The 23,586-nt window shown below is 39.5% G+C and overlaps 1 protein-coding gene across 2 annotated transcripts in view; it reads left to right on the top strand.

Annotated features, from left to right (window-relative positions):
- POT1 (protection of telomeres 1) overlaps nucleotides 1-23,586 on the top strand; it is a 90,922-nt gene that overhangs the window by 62,769 nt on the left and 4,567 nt on the right. Inside the window, exons 14-19 of one of the 2 annotated variants that reach the window (XM_042467851.1) lie at nucleotides 1,635-1,840; nucleotides 5,654-5,789; nucleotides 8,912-9,006; nucleotides 13,639-13,730; nucleotides 15,815-15,920; nucleotides 17,344-20,848. In XM_042467851.1, coding sequence (XP_042323785.1) covers nucleotides 1,635-1,840; nucleotides 5,654-5,789; nucleotides 8,912-9,006; nucleotides 13,639-13,730; nucleotides 15,815-15,920; nucleotides 17,344-17,513 — 805 coding nt within the window. In that variant the 3' untranslated portion in view covers nucleotides 17,514-20,848. Of the gene's footprint in view, nucleotides 1-1,634; nucleotides 1,841-5,653; nucleotides 5,790-8,911; nucleotides 9,007-13,638; nucleotides 13,731-15,814; nucleotides 15,921-17,343; nucleotides 20,849-23,586 lie in introns of those variants that run through there. The other variant, XM_042467852.1, reaches the window with a different exon arrangement.

The raw sequence follows: 23,586 nt of genomic DNA, 5'->3' as shown, positions 1-23,586 counted from the left end.
AGATTCTGGTTCCAGCACATAGCTGGAATTTCTGATCATTTACATTCCAAAATGTACAGTAAGGGTGAAGCACCTATTATTATAGCCTTGTCACCCTATCACACATCCTAAACACTAACTGATGGCCTTTCAAAATTCACTGTCATTAAAATGTGGCAAGTACTAAAAAAAAGCTTGATCATTATTAATCTATACTTTACTGTTCCCTTAAAAAAAAAAGTGGTGTTACTAACTGTTTCTACTTGGAAGAATTGGTACTGGATACATCTATAAAACTAGGCAAAAAAATAAGGCCCGAAACAGACGGGCAGATGGGAGTAGCTTCCAGCCGCTCCAGAGGTATGTCATTTACACAACACACACACCCCAGAGCACCTGAAAGCCACCCTGGGGCTTCCTATGGTGGCCCAAATCCAGCCCTGAAAGGAGTGGATCTTTTCTGTTCCTGTTCAAGGCCTCAGGAGGAGGTGCCCTCAGAGTGATGGCATGTAGTTGCCACAGCCCTGGGGCAGTCGGGCTCCACCCTTAAGTTACAACAATTTGTTCTTAGTACAAGAAGTGAGATAACTTTCACTTACAAAATTATATTGTGGTTTGGGAATACTTGAGGACCACAGAATTGCTGAATTCAAGGAAAAACTGGTCTGTTTTGTACCTCCTCTTCCTAAGTATAGACTGATCTGGCCTAACATTTTGCTGCTTGAGATGAAGAGCAACATATTACCCCCAAAGCTGGCTAACAATGGGACTGTGTCTTCCACTCCATCACATAGCAGCAGACTACCTTTAGAGGTGCAGGGCAGGTGATGTAGCACACAATTTTCTTCTGTTTGCTTGTGCCTTCCAGCATCTTGTCACCTGAGACAGCTGCCTCATTCTCTGAACTTCATTCTGCCAACAAATTATTCCCATTGGAAAAATATAAACTCTGCTAAAATTTCAAGGGGGTTGGTCATGTTAGCCTATTGCACCAAGGCTGACGCTTTTGTGGTCCTGTAAAAGCTAAATCCTAAATCTGATTGCTAGTCCTAATTAGAATTGAGCAGTGGGGATTTGGTAAATCATCACTTATATATCCACCATTGAGTCAGTGGGTCTGCCCCAGTTCAAACTAAAAACTGAATTTTGGGCTAACATGTTTTATTTTGTTTAAGCTTTTGTGAACGGTAGGTCACTTTCTAAGATAAAGCTGCTAATCCACTGGGTGAGGACAACTTGGGGAGTTACTAGCAGCTGCAATGCTTTTGAGGCCCCAAAATGTCAGCAGCAATGGCAAGGCAAGGCCCATGACAACAGCAGGACCGGTTAGGAGTTAGTGTGAATCCTGTTGAGGGCTGACCCCAGTCCTAGCAAGCATGACCTGATTCCAGGCCTGATGAACAGGAAACTCAGACACCCTCCCCTAATATGGGATGACCATCTGATATGTTTTATAGAAAGGTAGCCTTAATTGATCTTAATAGGTGCAGACTACTTTTGCCATTATATGCCAAACATGCATTTGGAAATATTTAACTTATTTCCAATATCTGTTGTAGTGGTGGTCGTTACATTTCTTAATGTGTCTCATTTCAGTCCACCTTATTGTTCTGAACAGACTTCTCTTATTCAGTTTGTGTTATTATTGTTTTCAGGCAAGAAGTTCCAGATGGGCCTCAGCTTGATTTAATCATTCAAGAAGCTTCAGCTTCACGTTCAAATATAGGATTACAAAGTACATCCTTCTGCGAATCGGTTCTGTGGGATATTGAGAACCAGGGACAATGCTCTGTAGCTGTTCATTTTGTAGAACATGCTGAACTACTTCAGAATCCAGAAGACAGTTTGATTCTGCTGGAAGGTTAGCTAATTCTATTCTTTATTATATATTTGATAATGTATTATTGAAAATAAGCCTTAATCCAAAAAGCATTTATTCATTTCCAACTGTTATTATCACATTGTTGTAGTCAGTCAATAAAAGTTGACAAGAGAAAATGTTTGAAACCTAAATTCATTCCTTATTTTTTTCAAATTTATTTGTGCCCAAGCAGACTTTTTAAAATGTTGTTTTGTGGATAAATGTACCCCATTCACAGTAGAACAGTAAAATATTCTTTACTCCCATATGTGAAGAAATCCGTGCAGCTTCAAATCATATCTATGGGTTCCAGTTTTTTAAAATAGGAGGGGGGGGGGGGGGCTTTAAATTATGTCTAAGGACATATTTAATGTAGTGTCTTACGTATCCAAATCTTCCTGAAAAATGTTTAGTGCTATTAACAAAGATAAAATAAAAGCAATAAAAAGAAATTGGAAATGTAGAATGGCAAAACTCAGATGTAATCTAACTGAGTTGAATGTGTGAAATATATTTAAATAAGGTAAGTTTTAGATACATAAATGTGGTAAGAGAAAACCTATCATGAATGTGAATAAAAATGCTAAAAAGTAAATAAGAAGCTCTAATTTTTGCTGATAGTTTTAATACAATTAAACATTGATTCTATTTTTATTTGAACCCATGTCTTTTCCTGTAAAATCTATCCCTTTTTCTCTCTGAGTAAAGTACAAGCCAAAATGTTTCCCCCATTATGTTTGGGTTTTAACGTAACCATCCTCTGGATGTCAGTATTTTCACATATATAAACACTGTATTAGAATGAGAAGGCAGTAGAGTAGCTGTGGTTTTTAAATCTTTATAGAGCCACATAAGTTTTTCAGGAAAGAGTGACAGCTACCCAAGAAGATGTGTTGTCTAGCCCTGATTCTTTTTTTGCATTCATGCAAGAGAGCTGCCTTTTGCATGATAACTTCCTTGTGGTTTGTGCCCATCTGTTTCTACTATGGCTTTTTAAACAATTAAAGTTCCGAAGGGAGAAGTGGGAGATATAAATTTATTATTATTATTATTATTATTATTATTATTATTATTATTTCAGAAGCTGTTGACAACTACTGTCATGATTTAAATAGACTGAATAATAATATTTTGATGTATGCTAGATGCTGAATTTAGGAAGCATGCCACCAGATTCAGCTGAATCCCTCCGTTTCTTTCGGTAATAGCAATGATGGAATCACATGGGGATACGTAAAAGGAGACTTAGGTGGAGTACAGACCTCCAGAAAGAGGTGGCCAGGAGCCGCCTCTTTTTTTCACGTAACTGCGGCGCAGCAACCAAATTACATGGTGCAGCTACGCGGAAAGAAAAGGACCGCTGCAAATTGCCTGCGGTGGCACGAGCACATCGCTGCCAAGCGCGCCCATCTGGAAGGCGCGCAGCAGTGATGTCACAGCTGTGTGTGCTGTCTATACGGCGCCACATAGCTGTGACGTCCTGGTGACATCCTAGGGTTGTGGGGCACCTGGAAACAGCACCTGGAGGCAACCCTAGCACGTCGCCAGGACCTGCTAAAGGGCCCGTTTGTACAGGGCCATAGTTCCACAGTAGTCCTGATGGTTTCTAGCAGACAAATCTTAAAGTAGGGGACCATGACATTGTTTAGTTGCATGATCATTGGTCCTCTGAGTCCAATGAGTCTTCATTGTTCATTCTCAAAAACTGGGAGAGGTCAACTGAAATTTAAGAGAGCAACAGGTGGGTGTATAATAGTTCCTTCCCTGTCCTGAGTCCAGGGAAGCGATGAAATCTCTGTGACACTGTCTCAGATCAGTTAAGCCTGGTTATAGTCTAGAGCAGATGGATATAATGATAGCAAAATAGAAAGCAAATGTTGATATTGGTGTTTCATCTGTTGATATAGTTGTACTTGTGGTGGAACAAATGTACATCTTACATGTGCTCTTGGATAGAGGATGGCAGTGACTAGAAGAGTTGCCTCCATTTAGCTTCATCTGGCATGCCAGCTTCAGATTTTTCTAAAACAAGTTGTCCCTAGCCCAGCTAGATAAGTTATCACTCAGATAAGTGAGTCTACAATTCAAAACACACTGCAGAAATAATCCAATTTGATACCACCTTAACTGGCCTGGCTCAGTGCTAGGGAATCCTAGGAATTGTACTTTATTGTGGCACCAAAGCTCTCTGGCAGAGAAGGCTAAATATCTCATAAAACTACAGTTCTCAGAATTCCTAGTATTGAGCCAGCGCAGTTAAAGCGGTCTGAAACTCTATTATTTCTGCAGTGTCTTTTGGACCTAAAAGTTTCCTTGCTTTTAAGCCTTGGGGTGGTTAAAACTGGTTTTTAACAAACATTTTTTTCCTAGAATTGTTTTTTGTGACCTAATTTTATTTGTTCTTCAAGCTTTGCTGCTTCACAATATCTGTCTGGTAATGTTGAGGATGAATTTGTTTTCTTGCTTTAGTAATATATGCTTTGATGGCTTTGCTGACCCTTTTTAGACACTCAAGTCATCATATAGATAAACAAATGATAATGTCTTTTAGAAACTGTTTTTCAAAAGTTTGTTGTGCTGTGTGTATTACTATTCTTTTTTATTGATTTCCCCAAAAGTCGTAGTGCTCCCTTCTACATTGTTGAGAGATTGAGATTGTTACCTCAGCGATGACTTAGTACTTAGTGTTCAGTTTGACAAACGCATGCTTATATACTGAAATGAAATCATTTCACTTAACTTTTCTCTTTGGGAAATTTCCCTTTTCCCTAGCAGCCCCCCTTTCCCCCCTTCGCCGTTGTTCATGAGGGCTTCTGACCTTCCAGGGAGGGTTGTAGGTTTTTGTGGGTTTTTTTCAGGCTATGAGGCCGCCTTCTAGAAGAATTTATTCCTGACGTTTCACCAGCAGCTGTGGCTGGCATCTTCAGAGAATGCTGGCATGGAAGAGAGTGGGGTATATATACTGTTGGTTGAGAGGAAGTGATTTGCATGTTAATCTGTGTATTGTTCTGTTGTTGAATGGCAAGGCCTCGGGGTATCTGTTTAATTAATGATCCATTGTCTGCTGGGAAACCCCCTTACCCTCGGGTGTTTTTCATTTGCATTTGCTGGGTCTTGATTTTGGTGTTTTTCAGGACTGGTATCTAAACTTTGTTTACTTTAAGAGTTTCTCCTTTCCTGTTGAAGTTGACCAGGTGTTTATGGATTTCAATGGATTCCTTGTTCATTCTGACCTAATAGTTGTTAGCATGGTCCAAAATGTCAGTGTTTTCAAACAGCATCTTATGCCCAGGATGGTTTATAAAGTTTTCTTCTACTGCTGATTTTTCTGGCTGACCTAGTCTGCAGTGTCTCTCATGTTCATGTTGATTCGTGTTTGAACACTACGTTTGCTGTTTGGTGTAGAGGAGAGGGGAATTACCATAAAGTGTGTTATGATAGTAGAGCTATCTGTAATTGTAGCACTGCTTTGGATCAAAGCCAGTCTTCTCAAGTGATTTGATCATATCTGAGAAAATAGTTTTCCAGATGCAAGCATACATATACTTCAATAATTCTAACCAGTCTAGTTGATGAAATGCCACTTGGTGTTGGCTTTTATATCTGCGTGGGAGGACCAGGGCCCAATTTCTCTTTAGCCTAGAAGGTGTCTAGATAGCCTTGGGGTAATCATTATAGAAGCAGTTCATAAGCTGCTTGAAAACAGCAGACCAACAGTCCAGGTCATTTTTATTCTGATGCGACATTTATATCTTGCCACTGCATTTCATAACCATAATGAAGTTAACTGTAAACAACTTTTTTCACCAACAGGTGGGAAGCTAAAGGAAATCTTGAAGCTGTCAAAAAGATTTAAAGGAATTATACCTGTGAGATCCACAGAAGACAGCCTTGTGTTACTGGATCTTTCAGTTCCATTTTTTTGGCAAGGAAATCTTCAGTACTATGGGTAGGTCTTTAAAAGACGAAAAAGAGTAGATTGCATCAATTATGCACATGTAAATCTGCCCTTTTTCATTGCAGATGCTAATACCTTGGAACAGTACAGGCTGAGTCTCCCTTATCCAAAATGTTTGGGACCAGAAGTTTTTTGGTTTTTTTAGTTTTATGGAATTTGGAATATTTGCATATACACAATGAGATATCTTGGAAATGGGACCCAAGTGTAAACATTAAATTCATTTCTGTTTCACATACACCTTATAGACATAGTCTTAAGGTAATTTTATACTCATTATTTTAAATAATTTTGTGCATGAAACAAAGTTTGTATACATTGTACCATCAGAAAGAAAAGGTGTCGCTATCTCAGTGGACAGTTTTGGATTTTGGAATATTTTGGATTTCTGGCTAAGGGAGATTCCACCTGTACTTAGATTTTTTGAAAATTACATTATCTGTCCCAGTAATGAATTAAAAATGGCAGGATAGGGAAATTGTAGTATGAATAGGAATGAAGTACAGTGTCACATTTAGGATTCTTGTTGTTTCTTTATATTGTATGTTCCACTGACTTAGTCTATCATCAAATAAATTATCCACAGAAAAGATCAAATATAATGGAGAAAAATACCTTATTCATTATTATGGAAGCAGTTTTTCTTCCATGTGTCATACATGAGCACTAATTCTGCATTAGCCTCATAACCCAGGAAGGAAGGAAGATCTTATAGATATAGACAGTAACTGATCTGTTATCACTTGGGAGATTCATGCCAATCAACCTCCTTACCCAAATTCCCATTCATCCCTCTACATTTGTTCATTCCATGTACATTGTTTATCCTTAAAAGAGTTGCTTACCATGAACAGAGATCTTTTCTGATGTGTTGATGATACTGCTACATATAATGCATGAGAAGGATTATAGAAGGGAAAAAAATTAAGCACACAAATGGCAAAGCTCTTGTTTTATGCATTGGAGTCGTATGTGTGTATGTTTCAGAAATGTAGAGTATCCCAGGATTTAGTATGGCTGTATTGACTCCATGTCAGTGAAAAAGGTAAATGTAGGTCCAGGCCACATAAAAAGTATCAGCTTCCAAGTCATGAAAATGTGAATTCCTATTGAGGATATTCTGACTCAGAATTGAAATCAGTTCTTGATACCTCCCTTTCCCCTGCTGAAAGTATTAATTAAGATTCTGATTGGGAAGCTGAAATAGTAAGATCCTGGAAAGCCAAAGAAGAGCAGTCTCTCTGATGCTGGTTGGATAGGCTCTAGTTGAACTGTTCTTGTTGAAAATTTGATTTTGGTTCAAATTGGTTCTTCATGGTTCTTTTCTTGGATAGCAGGATGAGAAGTAGCCAAAGAATGTTGTGGAAACAGGGTACATCTTCATATCTTGGCTAGGACAATGACCCACCATTGACACATGTGGTATTTTGATATGATTTCATCTAACATCAGAAAAGTATAGACTATAAGGAGTCTCATTAAGTAATTCGTGTAAATCAAACAGTCACATAAACCCCTGATAATGTTGCAGAATAATTTATTATCAATAAAAGTAAATAAAACGTATCCAGTGTCCTTCTCCCAAAATGAAATTATTTGAGTGTTCTAATTCTGGATGACCTAGCTAGTCAACCCATATGATTTTATGTTGTTTTAATAGGACTTTTTCACTCTTTCAGTGTCTGATTCCATATTTTGCATGGCTTACATTCAAACTCTTAGACATGTTTGATTTGCATTCTGCTTATACAGAAACAAGCAATAACTTCATCTGTTCTGTTGGTTTAGTGTAAGATCCCATTTATAGCTGTGTATTATGAGAATCAATAGATCTAATGAAAATGTGTTTCAGAACACAATCTTAAATTTCTTGATTTATGACCAATTTTATTAAACAACATTAATCATTTCCTCTATGTTATAAATGTATTTGTTGACTTTATGTAGTTGTAAAAACCTTCTTTAGATTTGAGACATGATACACAAATATTTACATGTTTTTAACAAGAAACATCATTGTCTATTGAGATCTACAACTTTATGTTAATGATATGCATGACTACAGAAGTATTTTCCAACTAAGAGAGCAGGCCTAAGAACAACAAGCCTGATAAGCAGAATTTTTCAACCTTGGAGGCTCTGTTTCCTCCAAGCAAGCCAAGAATATTGCAGGAGTCAATTTGGCTCCTGTTCTGAGATTGTTTTCCTTTAACCATTAAATAAATAAATCTCTTCTGTTGTAGGTCGTGAGAGGTAATACTAAACATTTCTTTCCATGCTGAGGTTATACACTTGTCCCTCCATATAGGGGCACAAGACCCCTGTGAATATGGAAAAACCACAAATAACAAAAACACAATGTTTTTAACCTAAGACGACACCTCTCTAGGAAACTCTAGGTCCTCTAGTGCAACTCTGTGGTCGATGTCTGACAGACACTGACATAGAACTGCGCTGGAGGAGGTACAAAATGCCTAGTAGAGTATTCTCTCTAGGAATCTCTAGGTCTTTTAGAGTTGCAGTGGAGGACCTAGAGATTCCTAAAGAGAGCATATTAATAAAATCTGTGAATAATCAAATCTGCAAGTATCAAAGCCGCAAATATGGAGGGATGAGTGTACTCTGGAAATGAAAGGGCTGTTGCTTTTTGTTGACAACAGGCAGAAACATAATCCATTGATAATTTTGAGAACTGCTAAATTAGGCTTTCTCAATTTGAGGTGCTCACACCCCCAGAAAGTGTAAGATGGAATTCAAGGGGGTGCAACAAAGAGTGGCTTGAGTGACGAGTCAACACTTAATTTTTTTCTTAAAAAAATTGAATCTAATTGCTCATTTTAAATTTGTGCTGAGTTAAAAGCTTATTTTTTTAAATTCAGTTTGTACACCTGTAGTATTGTATTTGTATTTGTGGTTCAAAATGTAGAAATTAGACTTCTTAATTTTCAGATATGATATTATTTTGTAAGGGGTGTGAACATTAATTAAACATTTCTTAGGAGTGTACGGCATACCATAGATTGGTCATAAGAGTTTGTAGTAATCTTTCCTAGGAATGTAGGGTATACAGTTGGTCAAAAGAGTTCATACTAATCTTTTATTCTAAATCTTAGGTGCAAGCACTGTTCGAATCCAAAGGCCATGTCAAACCTGGGTGCGGTTGCTGCACAGGAAGATCCATCGTGGGATTCCACAACAATAGCACAAGGTATGATTAACCTCTTCTGCCATCTAGCCATGTTGTTCTTGTCATGTGCCTTCAAGTCATTTCCAACTTACAGCAACCCTAAGGTGAAATAATCATGGGATTTTTGTGGCAAGATTTGTTCAGAGTGGGTTTGCCATTGCTTTCCCCTGAGGCTGAAAGCATGTGACCTGCCCATGGTCACCCAGTGGGCTTCTTGACTGAGCTTCTCTTTTAAAAAGGGGGGGGGGGTCTTGTTAAAAGGTTGAGGTGGCTACAATTTTAAATGTTTAAATTGAAAAAATAAATTAAAAACATTCAAAATATTATTGAAGCATGAATTGTTGCTTCTGAGAGTTCAGTGACAGAGAGGAAGGCTTGAGGAGTGCAAAAACAAGCCTTGGGATTACATGTGGTTCCAGGGTCATACTTGGACCTCCCCAAACTATGCACAAGTGTATAGTCTCATAAATGCAATGCAAAGAAGTACTGCAGTATCATTTGAAATGATGTTGTGTGAATGTAGGACGTTAAATAGAACTTGTGATAATAGGTGAGGAGTTACATAAACCAACAAACCAGATTACATCAAAGCCATTTCCCCTTGTGCTTTATATCCATAACAAAAGTGATGAAACTTTACTTTCAGAAATTAAGGAGCTCACATAACACAACCCCAGTAGAGTTCTGTGATATGCACAGGAAACAACGGACAGTGCCAATTCCAGCTGAAACCTAGTTCTTGTCCTACAGCAGGACTAGGGAGCCTAGGGAAAACCAACATTGCTGGGTTCCAATTTCTATATGCCTTTTCCAGTCTTGTTGATGGCAAGGCATGATGGGAATCAGAGTTAAGCAGCTTCCAAAAGTCTGAAGATGCTACATATTGATGCAATGCAGAGCTTTCTGGAAAACCTTGTTATATCACACATAGAGAAAACTACCTCTGTTTTACAGCATTCACACCTTTTTAACATTCTCACACAGCTTTGCATATGATAAGATTTAAAAAAAGCCCAGCCTCCACCAGTTCATTTGAATGAAGTGAGCACTAGCAGAGGACTTATCAGAGATACACATCCAGCAGTTTTATGACCAGGATCCTATGTACCTATGCACAATTCACATTAGCGACCATTACTTAGTGTTTTTACTGTCTCTACAGGTGAGCAAGGTAAGGGAGGCAGTGGTGATAGAAGAAGGAAGATGTTATATCCAAGTACTTGAGTGTTTGGCTTCCTGGGAGTCCCCTGAGCCCTGATAGTATAGAAGAGATGGCTTGGACAATTGTCTGTCCTGTACCACAGGTGATTGTTCAACCCACCTCTGCCATACTAACTTGATTTCAGGATTTCCTTGGAAAAATGCATTTGAGAAATAAGTAGTTTGGACCTGGTAGCCTCTATCTTCTTGCTATTGCTGTCACCACTGATTTCTTATTTTTCTCACCACTGCAGACAACTTTGTTTTCAATGGTTTTACCTTCCCCATTGATGTAACTACATCAGCAAAATTAATAATTTCCTATGCTCCACTTTTGCAAGCTCTATAAATGACAACAACAAAACAAAAACTAGAAGTGTATACAAAAATGTTTCCACAAGATCATTGGTTCTATGAAAATCTGGAATATCCAACAGCTTTTGAGAGGTGGAGGTGCAAGGAAATTTTAAATATTTGTCTCATGTTCACATAAGAGATGGCTGAACATTTATTTTCCTTTCTTCTAATACTTTACAAGGGAAAATAAAAAGACTCGACATTACTTTAAGCCATGGACAGAAATGTACCTGAGAATGTGTACGACTGATAGTGCCATTTCCAAGAATATTCTATCTAGAAAATAGGCTAAGGAAATAAATTTATTTCTTTATTGAATTTATATCCCACCTTTCTCCCGAGTTGAGTTTCAGGACAACTTATAATAATTTAAAATGATCAAGCTAAAATATTAATTTAGAAAAAATGTTAAAAGAATTAAGCCACAATATGATTAAAAATATGATTAAAACAGTTAAAAGTATCTAAAACATATTTAAAACATCTTTTCTAATAAAGATTAAAAAACACACACAGTGGTTTCTATAGGCATGTAAAGGGGGCATTCACTGGTCACTAGGTGATACCTTGGAGGTATACCTGGTCCAGCTACTGAGTGAGTGAGTGAGAAAGGGTGCTTTCCCACTCACCCAGCAGCCATACCAGATCCTAAAAGGCCCTCTAGAGGCCACAGTGCTGCTCCCCTCAATAGTGGCTGCTGCTGAATGGTGGTGCTTTTAGAGTCTGCTGCTGCAGCCTTTCCAGTGGGAAAGGGGTACAGTTGCCAAGGCCTTCAAAGTGGCATGGGTGCAACTGTGCCAGAACTGAAGGCTTTTTTGGTGGGGGTCATGGTTCGGATGCCACAATGCACTCCCCTCAGTGGTGGTCTGCATGGTCAGGCAAGCGTCTAGGGCAGGGAGCACAAGGCAGTTCCCCCCTCACATCGGGGGACACCAACCTTAGCGACATCACTGCACATGCACACACACTACTGTACCATAATTAAAGTTCTAAGGCCTGTCTGAATTTTAAAAAAAAAAAGACCTCTCTTCATCCACTGGCAGAAAGATAGCAAGCCAGACCTCCCATAGAAGGGAGTTCCACAACCTAGGAGCAGCCCTGGAGAAGGCTCTTTCCAGAGTCCTTACTAGTCATGCCTGTGAAGGTGGTGGGATTGAGGGAAAGTCCTCCTCTGCAGAACATAAAGCTCTGACTGTTTAGTATAAGGAGATACAGTGTTTCAGATAGTCTGGACTCAAGGTATGTAGGGCTTTAAATGTCAAAACCAGAACTTTGAATTTGAAAACAGAAGGCCTGCTTGAAGCAGTGCTAAATGAGTTTTGTTTTGAAACAGAGGGGTCAAGGAATTAAGAATGAGAAAGAAATACTGTCTTCTGGACAGGTTTTTTCATCAGACTGTAGGACTGTGTACAGAAAACCCATTTGGAATCTGACACTTCGTAAGAACCTGTGCCATCATTCAGCAATATTTTTAAGAATTTAGCCTATGCAAAGTAAAGGTAAAGGTAGTCCCTTGACATGAATGTCTAGTCATAACCAACTGTAGGGGACAGTGCTCATCTCCATTACTAAGCCGAAGAGACGGTGTTGTCCAAAAACTGCTCTGATGGTTATGTGGCTAGCATGACTTCACCGAATGCTGTTACCTTCCCAACGAAGTGGTACCTATTTATCTACTTGTATTGCATGCTTTCGAACTACTAGGTTCGCAGAAGCTGGGACTAGTGGCAGGAGTTTATCCCATCATGCTGCACTTGTGCCTCAAACTGCCAATCTTCCGATCTTCAGTCATCAGAATTGGCATCTTAACCACTAAGCCATCACATCCTATGCAAAGTGTGTATGCATATAAATGTGTGTGCATATGCATGCATGTGTTTAAGAGGACATATGCTGCAGTGATTCTCTGGGAAATCATTCTTTTACCCCAAAAAAGGAGCATTTTCCCCACTGACTTTGTTAGAACATGGGCTACAAGAAAATGAATCCATAGTAATAGTGGTAGTCTTTCAACTGCATAATAAATAGTTGCTGAGAACTTTTCATTTGAATCCTATAGTTAATTGAGATAAATTAGGATGCTGTCATATATGCTTTGATGCATCTTCCACTGCAGGTGTTGGTCATGGTTGAAAAAGGTGTTGTGGAATAACTCTGTGCAAGCAAACAAATAAAAGTTTAATTTACAGAAAGGATTGTGTTTACTTATATAACTTTACCTATGGTATTATGTCTACACAGATCTTTTGCCTTGTCCCTTTCAGTTTGATTGAGAACTCTTCCCTTGCATGGATTTGTAGGATGAGAAATTTTGGTGGCTCTGAAGGATGAATTTTGCCCTCCTTTCAAAAAAAAGAAAAGAAAATCACACCATAGTCTATGCTCCTTACTGAAGCAGCTGCATACCACCAAAATTTGGCAGTTCATGCCAGCTAGAAAATCCATATATGACTTTGTCAATTTTAGCATTAACAAAGTATCCAATTAATCCCTCGGTTGTTTTAAAGTGGTGCCACACTTCCTGGAACTTTTAGCAAGCACAGTTCTGCCCTTAGAATGGGGAAAGGCATGTTCTGGGCGCCTTGTTGTAGCATGGAAAGGCAGTTTGTTTTGCTCCCATGATACCACATTTAGTGGTGGTCCAGGAGGTGCATGTCGTCCACAGAGCACACATCATCTCTTCCCAACAGGAAGTGTGAGAATCCTGCAATCAAAGGCCTGGTCAGCCTACCTTAAAAAAAAAAATTCTGGAAAGGATCACTAGAAGACATTTGGCCAAAGAGATCTGTTCCTTCCCCCATCAGCCCCCTGGAAAGAGAGGGAAAGTATGATGGGTAGACAAAGGTAAAAAAAAAATGGGGGGAATCCATCCCCCACTGTCTTTGGGATGCAGATCCTGACCCATTAATATTAAACACATACTGTCCAAATCAGAAAAATCATAGAAGAAATGTTGACTGCCTCTTCCATCCTACAGCATTAGTGTTTATCTTGTCTGTATCTAAAAGTGTATTCTGTTTTTTTGAAAAGGAACTTTTAACTTGCATTTAGTATTGAGTATTTTCTAAAGATAACCACTGTTTTCCTTTTGCTTAGCTTTAGGAGTTGTGCCCCTCCAATATGTCTTTGTAATGAAGTTTACACTGGATGATGGAACTGGATTACTGGATGCATATCTCATGGACTGTGTAAGAGACTAGATTATGCTACTCTTGAAATATTTAGCTTGAATATAAATGTGTGCGTGTGAAAGCTATCAGGCAAAGTAAAGCATATATTAAGAACTTATTAAAAATACATAGGTTAACTGCATTTAAAATTGGCTGAGAATAGACATATTCCAACTTTGACTTTTTGAATGAAAATACAGAAAGAATTATTAAAGAAAATTACCTAAAGTTAGAGAGATTAAGAAAGTAGGTGGAAGGCTAGAGGAATCTGTAATAAACAACTCTGAAGCTAGTCAAACAAAGCTTGGGGCTATCTGTCTTTTTTCACACCTTCACATACCTTTAAACCTTTTACATCTCTTTGAGTTGTCTTTTTTTCCTTATGAACAGCAACTTGGGTCTCAGATTTGCACACAATTTGACATTTTAAGACAACTTAATATAGTGCTACCAGCATTACAAAGTAATTTAGGTTTCTTGGGGGTTTGGAAGAATGCTAGTTATTTGTGCCTTCTTTCCAACTTTGGGCATTTTGCCTATTTCTAATGAAAACTATAGCAACACAGAGTTCTAAAGCAGAGGTACATAGATTTATTCTTGATTATCACTATATCACAGGGTACATCTGCACTGTAGAAATAATAAAGTTTAACACCAATTTAAGTGCTGCAGCTCCATCCTGTGGAATACTGGGGTTTGTAGTTTTACAAAGTCTTGAGCCTTCTCTGGCAAAGTGTGCTATGCCTTACAAAACTAGCAACACCAAGATTCTGTCGGATGGAGCCATGGCAGTTAAAGTGGCATTAAACTGTATTATTTCTACAGTGTAGATGCACCCACAGTGACAATTCTAAGCTAAGATCAAGACAAGATAGCCAAACCCACCCCACTCTCTTACAGAAGTGAGCAACCATAATATTCAAGTAAATTTTAATCATTCCTGCATTTTAAAAAATAAATAAATGTAATAATTAAAAGTCTGGGCAGTAAAAAAAAATAATGCTTCTTACTCACTAGCTTACATCATATTTTTACATAATGAAGTGTAACACAGGATACAGTAATACAGGGATAGATATGAATGTAGTAATGCTTAAACCCATAGAAAATAGCTGAAATGAAGTTATTCATGACTAATGTGTGCCATTAATTTCAGTGGGTCTACTGCTAAGACAGCTAGCTTTAGATGCAGAACATTTTTAAAACCAGAGGTCTTCAATTATGTAGAACCTGTGAAATGGAGAAATTATTATCTCTTCTTATACTGAGTTGCATTAACTGGCATATGTACTGCAACTCAGTATGAAAGTAGGGAACCATTATCTGTGTTTTTCAGGTGCTAGGTAATCAAGTCTTTGATTTTAAAAATCTTCTACATATGAAGCTGTGGTTAGATCCAGATTAATTAGTTTTAAGAGTAGACTGACTGAAATCAGTGGCACATATTACTTATGCTTCACTTAATTTCAGTTGTTTTTAGTGGATCTTTTCTAAGCGTTGAGCAGTTTTTTCTACCAATATTTCCCAAAATACTCTAGGGTAGCATACTATGCTATGAGCCAGTGATTAGTCTAAAAACATTCACTTTTACAATACGTTTTAAACTCCAGAGTGATGATTTTAAGACTAATGAACTGAATCATAGTGCAGTATGCTACCCTAGGGAGTATTTTGTGAGATAACTGCATATCAGTAGTAGAAATTGCTCAGTCTGAGACTTACATTACGATTCTGTTGTGATCTCGTCTGTACAAAGATGGTACATTATTTCAAATATATTGCAAGTTTTTACCCTCCAAGAAAAGCTTAATTTATTTACTTTAGGTTCATTTATACACCTGACTGAAGTGAAGTTAGCTTTCAACACCTTTCATCTGGGTTTTATGACAGATTCTTTAAAAATGGGTGTAAAATCTAAATTTCTGCTTTAAACATTTCTTTTGTGAATAAACAGCACTTTATTTTCCATCACTTGCATTAGTTTAAAAATGAGACATAAAAACTGTCTTATCTTAAATTTCCAGACTCAAAATGAAATCTTTAGAAAATGTTTATTGCCCAGTTCAGTTATAACGCTATATTATTTTTCCTGTCTCCTCCAGGAAAAATTCTTCCAAATGCCAGCTTCAGAAGTCCTAATCAATAATATTTTTCAAGAGAATATGGAAAAGATCATGGAGAAACTTTGCCCTGCAGGCAAAAATCTGGGTAAGGCACTTGTTTTAAGGCAAAAAAATTGGTGCATTCAAATAGAGCAGTAGCCCCTAATATTGCCTTTTGATATCACCTGGCCAAATAACAGCAGAACCACCATACAGCATTGTGACTAAGTCCCAACTAGGCAGTCCAAAGTCAGGTGTTAATCCCGAACATTGAGTCACTTGAGCTTACCTAAGTCTTGATTTGCCAAAATCACATTGTTTCAGTGGTTGATCTATTTGAGGTAACATCTGGATTTAGGCCTTTGGTCTAGAACACACTACATAAATAATCCAGTGTGAGGCTGCTTTAACTGCCCTGGCTCAATGCTAGGGCATTCTGGGAACTGTGCTCTGGTGCCACAATAAACTGCAGTTCCCAGGGGTCCCTAGCACTGAGCCAGGGTAGTTGAAGTGTTCTCAAACTGGATTATTTCTGCAGTGTATTTTGGATCTGAGACAAAACATCAAAAACCTTTTTTAAAAAAACCCTCCTCATTGTCTACCCTATTGTAGATCACCTGCTAGGACTATCAGTTTCTGTGCCAAACCAAGGGCTCAGTCCAGACTGATAAATAGGCTGATAATCCATACTCTATATTTTGGGCCTGAATCACATTCTCAGTTACCTTTATCGAAAGATGGAAGATCAGAAAGAGGTCTGCTGTTTTCCTCCGATACATTGGAATGTGTTGATTTTTCACCCTGAAGTGTCTTGCCTTTACTGCTGTTCAATCAATAGTTGCAAGTTAAATTCTTTTAATATCATTTCCTTTAGCTACAAGAAGAAAATTAAACAAAAACTAAGCAAAAGCTGTGCTTTCACTGTTGATTTGCCTTTAGGCATGTTCATTTCAGTAGTAACTAGTGAAAATGCTTGTGGCTTACCAGAATGATTAAATTTCCTGCAGAGATTCAGAGAGATTGCAAAGAAGGAAATAGTCCTATGGCATCTTCAGTTTATTTTATCATAAGTTTTCATTGATGCTTGTCTACAAAAGCTTATGCTGAAATAAATGATTACAGGTGCCTTATGGTTTCTTCTATCTTTTTCCTAGAAAGAGCTGTTTTTAGACTGAGAATGTGAAGTGCTTGAAGAAGAATAATGTTGTCATCATTCTGAGCTTTGGGTGGTAGGAGTGGGGGGAATGCACCCCTTCCCCCAGAAGTATGATGATAGCCAGGGCACTTCAGGGTTCCCCCCCCCATCAAAACCTTCTCCACTAGCATATCAGAGTTCCACTTCACATTGCCTCCCCCCCTTTCCACCCCCTTCCCTGAAGTTTTGGGTTTTATAGACTGTGCACTTTATTATACTATACACTTTAAATAACATTAATATTATTAATGTTACTACACACTAGGGGTGAAAAGAATATTCGGAAATTATCAAAAACATGTGTCTTCTTCGTGGTCTCTTTGAAATCACACAGATGGGTTATCCTGCACCTGCACAGGGTATCTTCAGAAACTTCTAGAGTTAATATATAAGCACTTTGGCGGTAGCCATGCCCACTCTCCAAGCAACTTATCAGCTCACTTCCTACCTATGCCTTCAGTCCTTTTTGTCTGCTTCAGCATCAACATCTCAAGAACACTTTAGAGTTCAATTTTCTTGTCAAATTTTGATTTCTGTGTTATGGTCTGTCTTTCGTTCGGTGATTATTTTTTCATTCTTCATTTACCTTGCTTATTTTAAAAGGAATATTGTGATTTCTGGTGGAATACCAGAGTTAAATCGCCTCTCACCTTGCCTTTTGTGCTTGGCATATTCTGATTATAATACAGAGGTGAGGTTAATAGCTCTACTGTATGAGGCTTCTGGGGTGGTTGGCCCACTGGTTTCTTGTTTCCTGCCCCATCTTGATTCTCTTCAATCCTGGCCCCACAGACTTATCAGAATGATTGACAACTACTCCTACACTGACTAAGAAGAGTCAAGTAGAAACCAGGTTGGCTGCAGACTGGCCTGATACTCCTGTCAGAGTAGATAGACATATTAAAGACTCATATTTGATACCATCCCTTCTCTCCATACAGAGGATTCAGATGAAATTGATCTCCCCATATCAAGGACCGATTGCTGGTACCATCTTGCTTCCTATGGAGAAAACAGGGCATGGTTTTTCCCTCCATACTGAGGGTCATTACCATCTTCACACTCCATACGGAGGAAACACAAAAAGTGGTTGTTCCCTTCATACTAAGGGCCTACCCTCTTGCTCCACACAGAGTAATAAACCAAGTTTTTTTCCTCCATACCAAGGGTTGATGGTTGGTACCGTCTTCTCACTTCATATGAAGGTAACGAGATAGGATTCGTCCCTCTATACTGAGTGCCTAACATTAGTACCTTCCTCTTGCTCCTTACGGAGGAAATGTAACAGGTTGGTCCCTCTACACTGAGGGCGGATTGTCAGTACCAACTTCTCCATACGGAGAAAACAGAAGAAGTGGTTCAGCCTACTATATCGCGGGCTGATTGCTGCTACCATCTTCTCACTTCATACAGAGGAACAGAAGAGGTTGTTGGTCCCTCTATATACCAAGGGTAGATCTTGTCAGGATGGATGCATCCAGAAGGAAAATGCCCTAGATGCTGCAATATAGGACATGGGTGAAAAGTAACCTGAGTTCAATAGGAAGCCTTGATGAGTAAGTATATTGAAGGATACTGAGTCATAGGAAGATGATGTTATCAAGCTTCAATACTGCATAGTCGTGGCACATGTGAGACAGGCAACTGTGTAGCACACCAGTTGGGAGTTGAACTAAAATCCCTGCTAGAGATTATGTATACAAGGGAGGAGTTCCAATGCTCTGTGTGGTGTGTGGTGTATAATAGATGGTGACGGAGCATTATGTCAGTTGGTGTAAGTACTTGTATATATTGCAATGAAGATTAAAAGCCACTCAAAGAGAACTCAGCTGTTGTCATGTCTGCAGCTTCTGTGTGGGAGAAGAGTTTCTCCAACTTGCACGAACTGTGCAGCAGAGCTTTCTGTGGTGTTTCTTCTTGGCACAAAACTTCTGCGTGTGTACTACACATGAACCAACAGATCATTGGTATAAACTTCTCACTCCATATGGAGGAAGCTTAACAGGTTTGTCCCTCCGTACTGAGGGCCAGCTGTTTGATACTTTCTCCACTCTCCATACAAAGGAAGCAATTGTCCCCTCTGTACTGAGGGCTGCTGTTAGCACCATTCCTCTCACTCCATACAGAGGAGACACAACAGGTTTCTCTCTGCACTGAGAGATGATTGTCAATGTCATATTTTCTCTATATATTAAGGAAATAGAAGAAGTGATTTGTCCCTCCACACTGAAGTCCTGCTGTTTATATCACCCTCTCATGCTATACAGAGGAGACACAACAGGTTGGTCTCTCCATGGTGAGGGCCAATAATTCAATACCTTATTTTCTTTACATACAAAGAAGAAATGCTTCATTCCTCTATACTGTGGGCATTTAAATGGTACCATCTTCTTACTCCATATGGAGGCAACACAACAGGTTGGTTCTGTTGTACCAAGGGCCATTTAATGCTACCATCTTTCATTCTCTACAGAGGACACCCCCCCCCCAAAAAAAAACCCAGCCTCTGCATACTGAGGGCTGATTGCACTATTTTTCCTACTGGACAACATGTGCAGCACTCTTTTAACAGCTACTCTTCACTGTACATGAATTACAGAATTGTCTATAGGAAGATATGCAGCTGGCACTGTTTCTTACAGCTTTCACCATACTGCTCGCACCCTTTGCCAGGCTTTGGAGGTGGCCTTTTCAGGCCTTCTCCCTGTCATACTTCAATCCTTGGGTTGACTTTCACCATAAAGGACTTCCAATATCACTTGTTGTGTTGTTGGGATAACATTTTCACTTCCCTAACCTGCAGTGACAGTCATTAACACCATGCTACTACAATGTGGTTATTGACTGATTTGATGCAACAGGACCAGGTACATTTTGGAATGGCCAGATTATTGCAATTATCTCTCTGCTGATAATTCCAGAAGTCATTATTGAGACCCCTTCCAAATTCAAGCCTATTTGTGCTCAGGCCAAGCTAGCTAGACCTCTAACAAATCAAATCCACTGTGTGGAAGCTCCCTCTCTCTGATTTCTTTTTCCAGTGTCTGTTTGTCACTGATCTCAGAGGCTGCTCACTAAGTGCTGTTATGCCAATAAGTGGATTGGGGTCTCAGAATGCTTTTGGCTTTAGATGATTTCTCCAACAGTACCACAGTCACTCATGTATTGGTCCTACTGGTAACCTTATCCAGTTATTTCTGTCTTAAGCATCTCTTTGCAGCCATATCATGGCATTTCCAGTGACTTCTTTTTTATCAAATCCATGAATTAGGCAGTTTTTGAATTGTTGCAGGGTTTTATCCCGTCTTGGATTTGTTGTATTTGTTTTAACGGTCTAAGAAACGCTTGAAGGCAATAACTTCTACATTTATATTTCATTTAGTGGTCCAAGAAATACTGGAAAGCAATAGTTTCTTCTGCCTTCATATCATGCACCCGGTAGACAGCCTTTCAGTTGGTGATTATCATTGCCAGCGGAGCTGCAAAGTTATACATTTTGCAAGGAGATCAACTTCACATTCTCTAGGCCAGATATTTCCTTATTTTTGATTATCCTGTCTCATCCCTCTCAAACAGGACTATTTCTCTTCCAGTATTCTTCTATAGCTGCCTGGATGTTTGTAGAGTGCTAATCTCCATAGTTATTGCTGCCACTCGCCTACGAAGTAGGAATGGCCTCTGTCTACACAACATTTCTATAAGCGGATTGCAACACACTATCCATAGGGCATATGAGCTAGTAGGCAAGCTACCTCCTGCCCAAGTGAAAAGTGAGATATGGGGCCGGGTGTTATCAATATGCTGATGACACCCAAATATATTTCTCCATGTCCCGGTCATCAGCGACAACGACAGATGGCATCTCTCCCCTCAACCAGTGTCTTCAGGCAGTAATGGATTGGATGAGGGAAAACAGGCTCAAGTTGAATCCAGACAAAACGGAGGTACTTATGGTAGGGGGCCCCCCAAACCAGGGATTGGGCTGCAGCCTCCAGTCCTAGAGGGGCTCATGCTCCCCTCAAAGGACTGTGTTCACAGTCTGGGGGTGCTTCTTGACCCATCGCTTCAGATGAGGAATCAGGTGATGGTCAAGAGCACCTGCTATCAGCTTCGGCTGATACGCCAGCTGCACCTTTTCCTGGAACAGGGTGACCTCGAAACTGTAGTACATGCAATGGTAACCTCAAGACTTGATTTTTGCAATGTGCTCTACATGGGGCTACCCTTGTGCCTAGTCCGTAAACTCCAGTTGTTACAGAATATGGCAGCCAGGTTGGTCACAGGAACAGCAAGGAGTGACTATATAACACCAATATTGAAGTCACTCCACTGGCTGCCTATAAGTTTCCGGGCACGGTACAAGGTGTCGGTTATCACCTTTAAAGCCCTACATGGCTTGAGCCCAACCTATCTAAGGGATCGCCTTCTTCCATATAATCTGCCCCGTACACTCAGGTCCTCTGGGAGGAATTTATTACAGCCCTTAAAGACCAGGTTGATGTTGACCTCCCAGAGGACATTCTCTTCAGCCGCTCCCAACTTATGGAATGGCCTGCCGGACGAGATCCGTCAAATTACCAATCTAGAGAACTTTAAAAAGGCCATTAAGACTGATCTCTTCCGGCAAGCCTTCCCGGAATAAAATGCTTGGCCACAAATAAGATTTCCCATCCAGCGAACTCTGCCCATGATGATTTTTATTTAGCTTAGACGGTTTTAATATGTAGTTTTTAATCTGACATTGTTTAATCTTGTTTTAAGGGGGGGGGGGCATTATGTATATATGGATGTAGTTTAACCTGTTGTACGCCGCTTTGATTGCCTGGCAAAAAGCAGGATAGAAATAAAAAAATATTTATTTTATTATTAGAAGTCTTTCAACTAGAGTGAGTGCAGTCTTGACTACATTCCTAAATGGGATTTCTCTGCATAACATCTGCAGAGTTGTTCCATGATCCAGACTGCTCGCTCACTACCCCCTGGATTCAGTGTCACAAATGGAGGTGCTGGTGATGACCTACATAAAGACCTATATGGCTCAGATCCAGGCTATTTAGCAAACCGTATCTCGCTATATGAACTAGCCCAGGCTCTGAGATCCTCAGGGGAGGCCCTACTCTCCATCCCACCACCATCACAACTGGTGGGGACATGACAGAGGGCCTTTTCCATGGCTGCCCCTACACTCTGGAACTACTTGCCCAGGGAGGCCAAGATGGCCCCTTCTTTGTTATCCTTCCGCTGGCAGGCTAAGACCTACTTGTTTAGACAGGCTTTTAAAGAGGAAAGTTTTTAAGGTAGGTGACGGGGTTATATTGTTATATTGTTTTAATGTATTTTAAGCATTTTAATCTTTTAAATTGGATTTTAGTATATGGCGTCATTAACACCATGCTACTACAATGTGGTTATTGACTGATTTGATGGAACAGGACCAGGTACATTTTGGAATGGCCAGATTATTGCAATTATCTCTCTGCTGATAATTCCAGAAGTCATTATTGAGACCCCTTCCAAATTCAAGCCTATTTGTGCTCAGGCCAAGCTAGCTAGACCTCTAACAAATCAAATCCACTGTGTGGAAGCTCCCTCTCTCTGATTTCTTTTTCCAGTGTCTGTTTGTCACTGATCTCAGAGGCTGTTCACTAAGTGCTGTTATGCCAGTAAGTGGATTGGGGTCTCAGAATGCTTTTGGTTTTAGATGATTTCTCCAACAGTACCACAGTCACTCATGTATTGGACCTACTGGTAACCTTATCCAGTTATTTCTGTCTTAAGCATCTCTTTGCAGCCATATCATGGCATTTCCAGTGACTTCTTTTTTATCAAATCCATGAATTAGGCAGTGTTTGAATTGTTGCAGGGTTTTATCCCATCTTGGATTTGTTGTATTTGTTTTAACGATCTAAGAAACGCTTGAAGGCAATAACTTCTACATTCATATTTCATTTAGTGGTCCAAGAAATACTGGAAAGCAATAGTTTCTTCTGCCTTCATATCATGCACCCGGTAGACAGCCTTTCAGTTGGTGATTATCATTGCCAGCGGAGCTGCAAAGTTATACATTTTGCAAGGAGATCAACCTCACATTCTCTAGGCCAGATATTTCCTTATTTTTGATTATCCTGTCTCTCATCCCTCTCAAACAGGCCTATTTCTCTTCCAGTATTCTTCTATAACTGCCTGGATGTTTGTAGAGTACTAATCTCCAGAGTTATTGCTGCCACTTGCCTACGAAGTAGGAATGGCCTCTGTCTACACAACATCTCTATAAGCGGATTGCAACACACTATCCATAGGGCATATGAGCTAGTAGGCAAGCTACCTCCTGCCCAAGTGAGAAGTGAGATATGGGGCCGGGTGTTATCAATATGCTGATGACACCCAAATATATTTCTCCATGTCCTGGTCATCAGCAACAACGACAGATGGCATCTCTCCCCTCAACCAGTGTCTTCAGGCAGTAATGGATTGGATGAGGGAAAACAGGCTCAAGTTGAATCCAGACAAAACGGAGGTACTTATGGTAGGGGCCCCCAAACCAGGGATTGGGCTGTAGCCTCCAGTCCTAGAGGGG

This window comes from Sceloporus undulatus, chromosome 5, assembly GCF_019175285.1.
Source record: "Sceloporus undulatus isolate JIND9_A2432 ecotype Alabama chromosome 5, SceUnd_v1.1, whole genome shotgun sequence".
Taxonomy (NCBI): Eukaryota; Metazoa; Chordata; class Lepidosauria; order Squamata; family Phrynosomatidae; genus Sceloporus; species Sceloporus undulatus.
The sequence above is the reverse complement of the archived record's forward strand: the minus strand, read 5'-3'. Positions and strand labels throughout refer to the sequence as shown.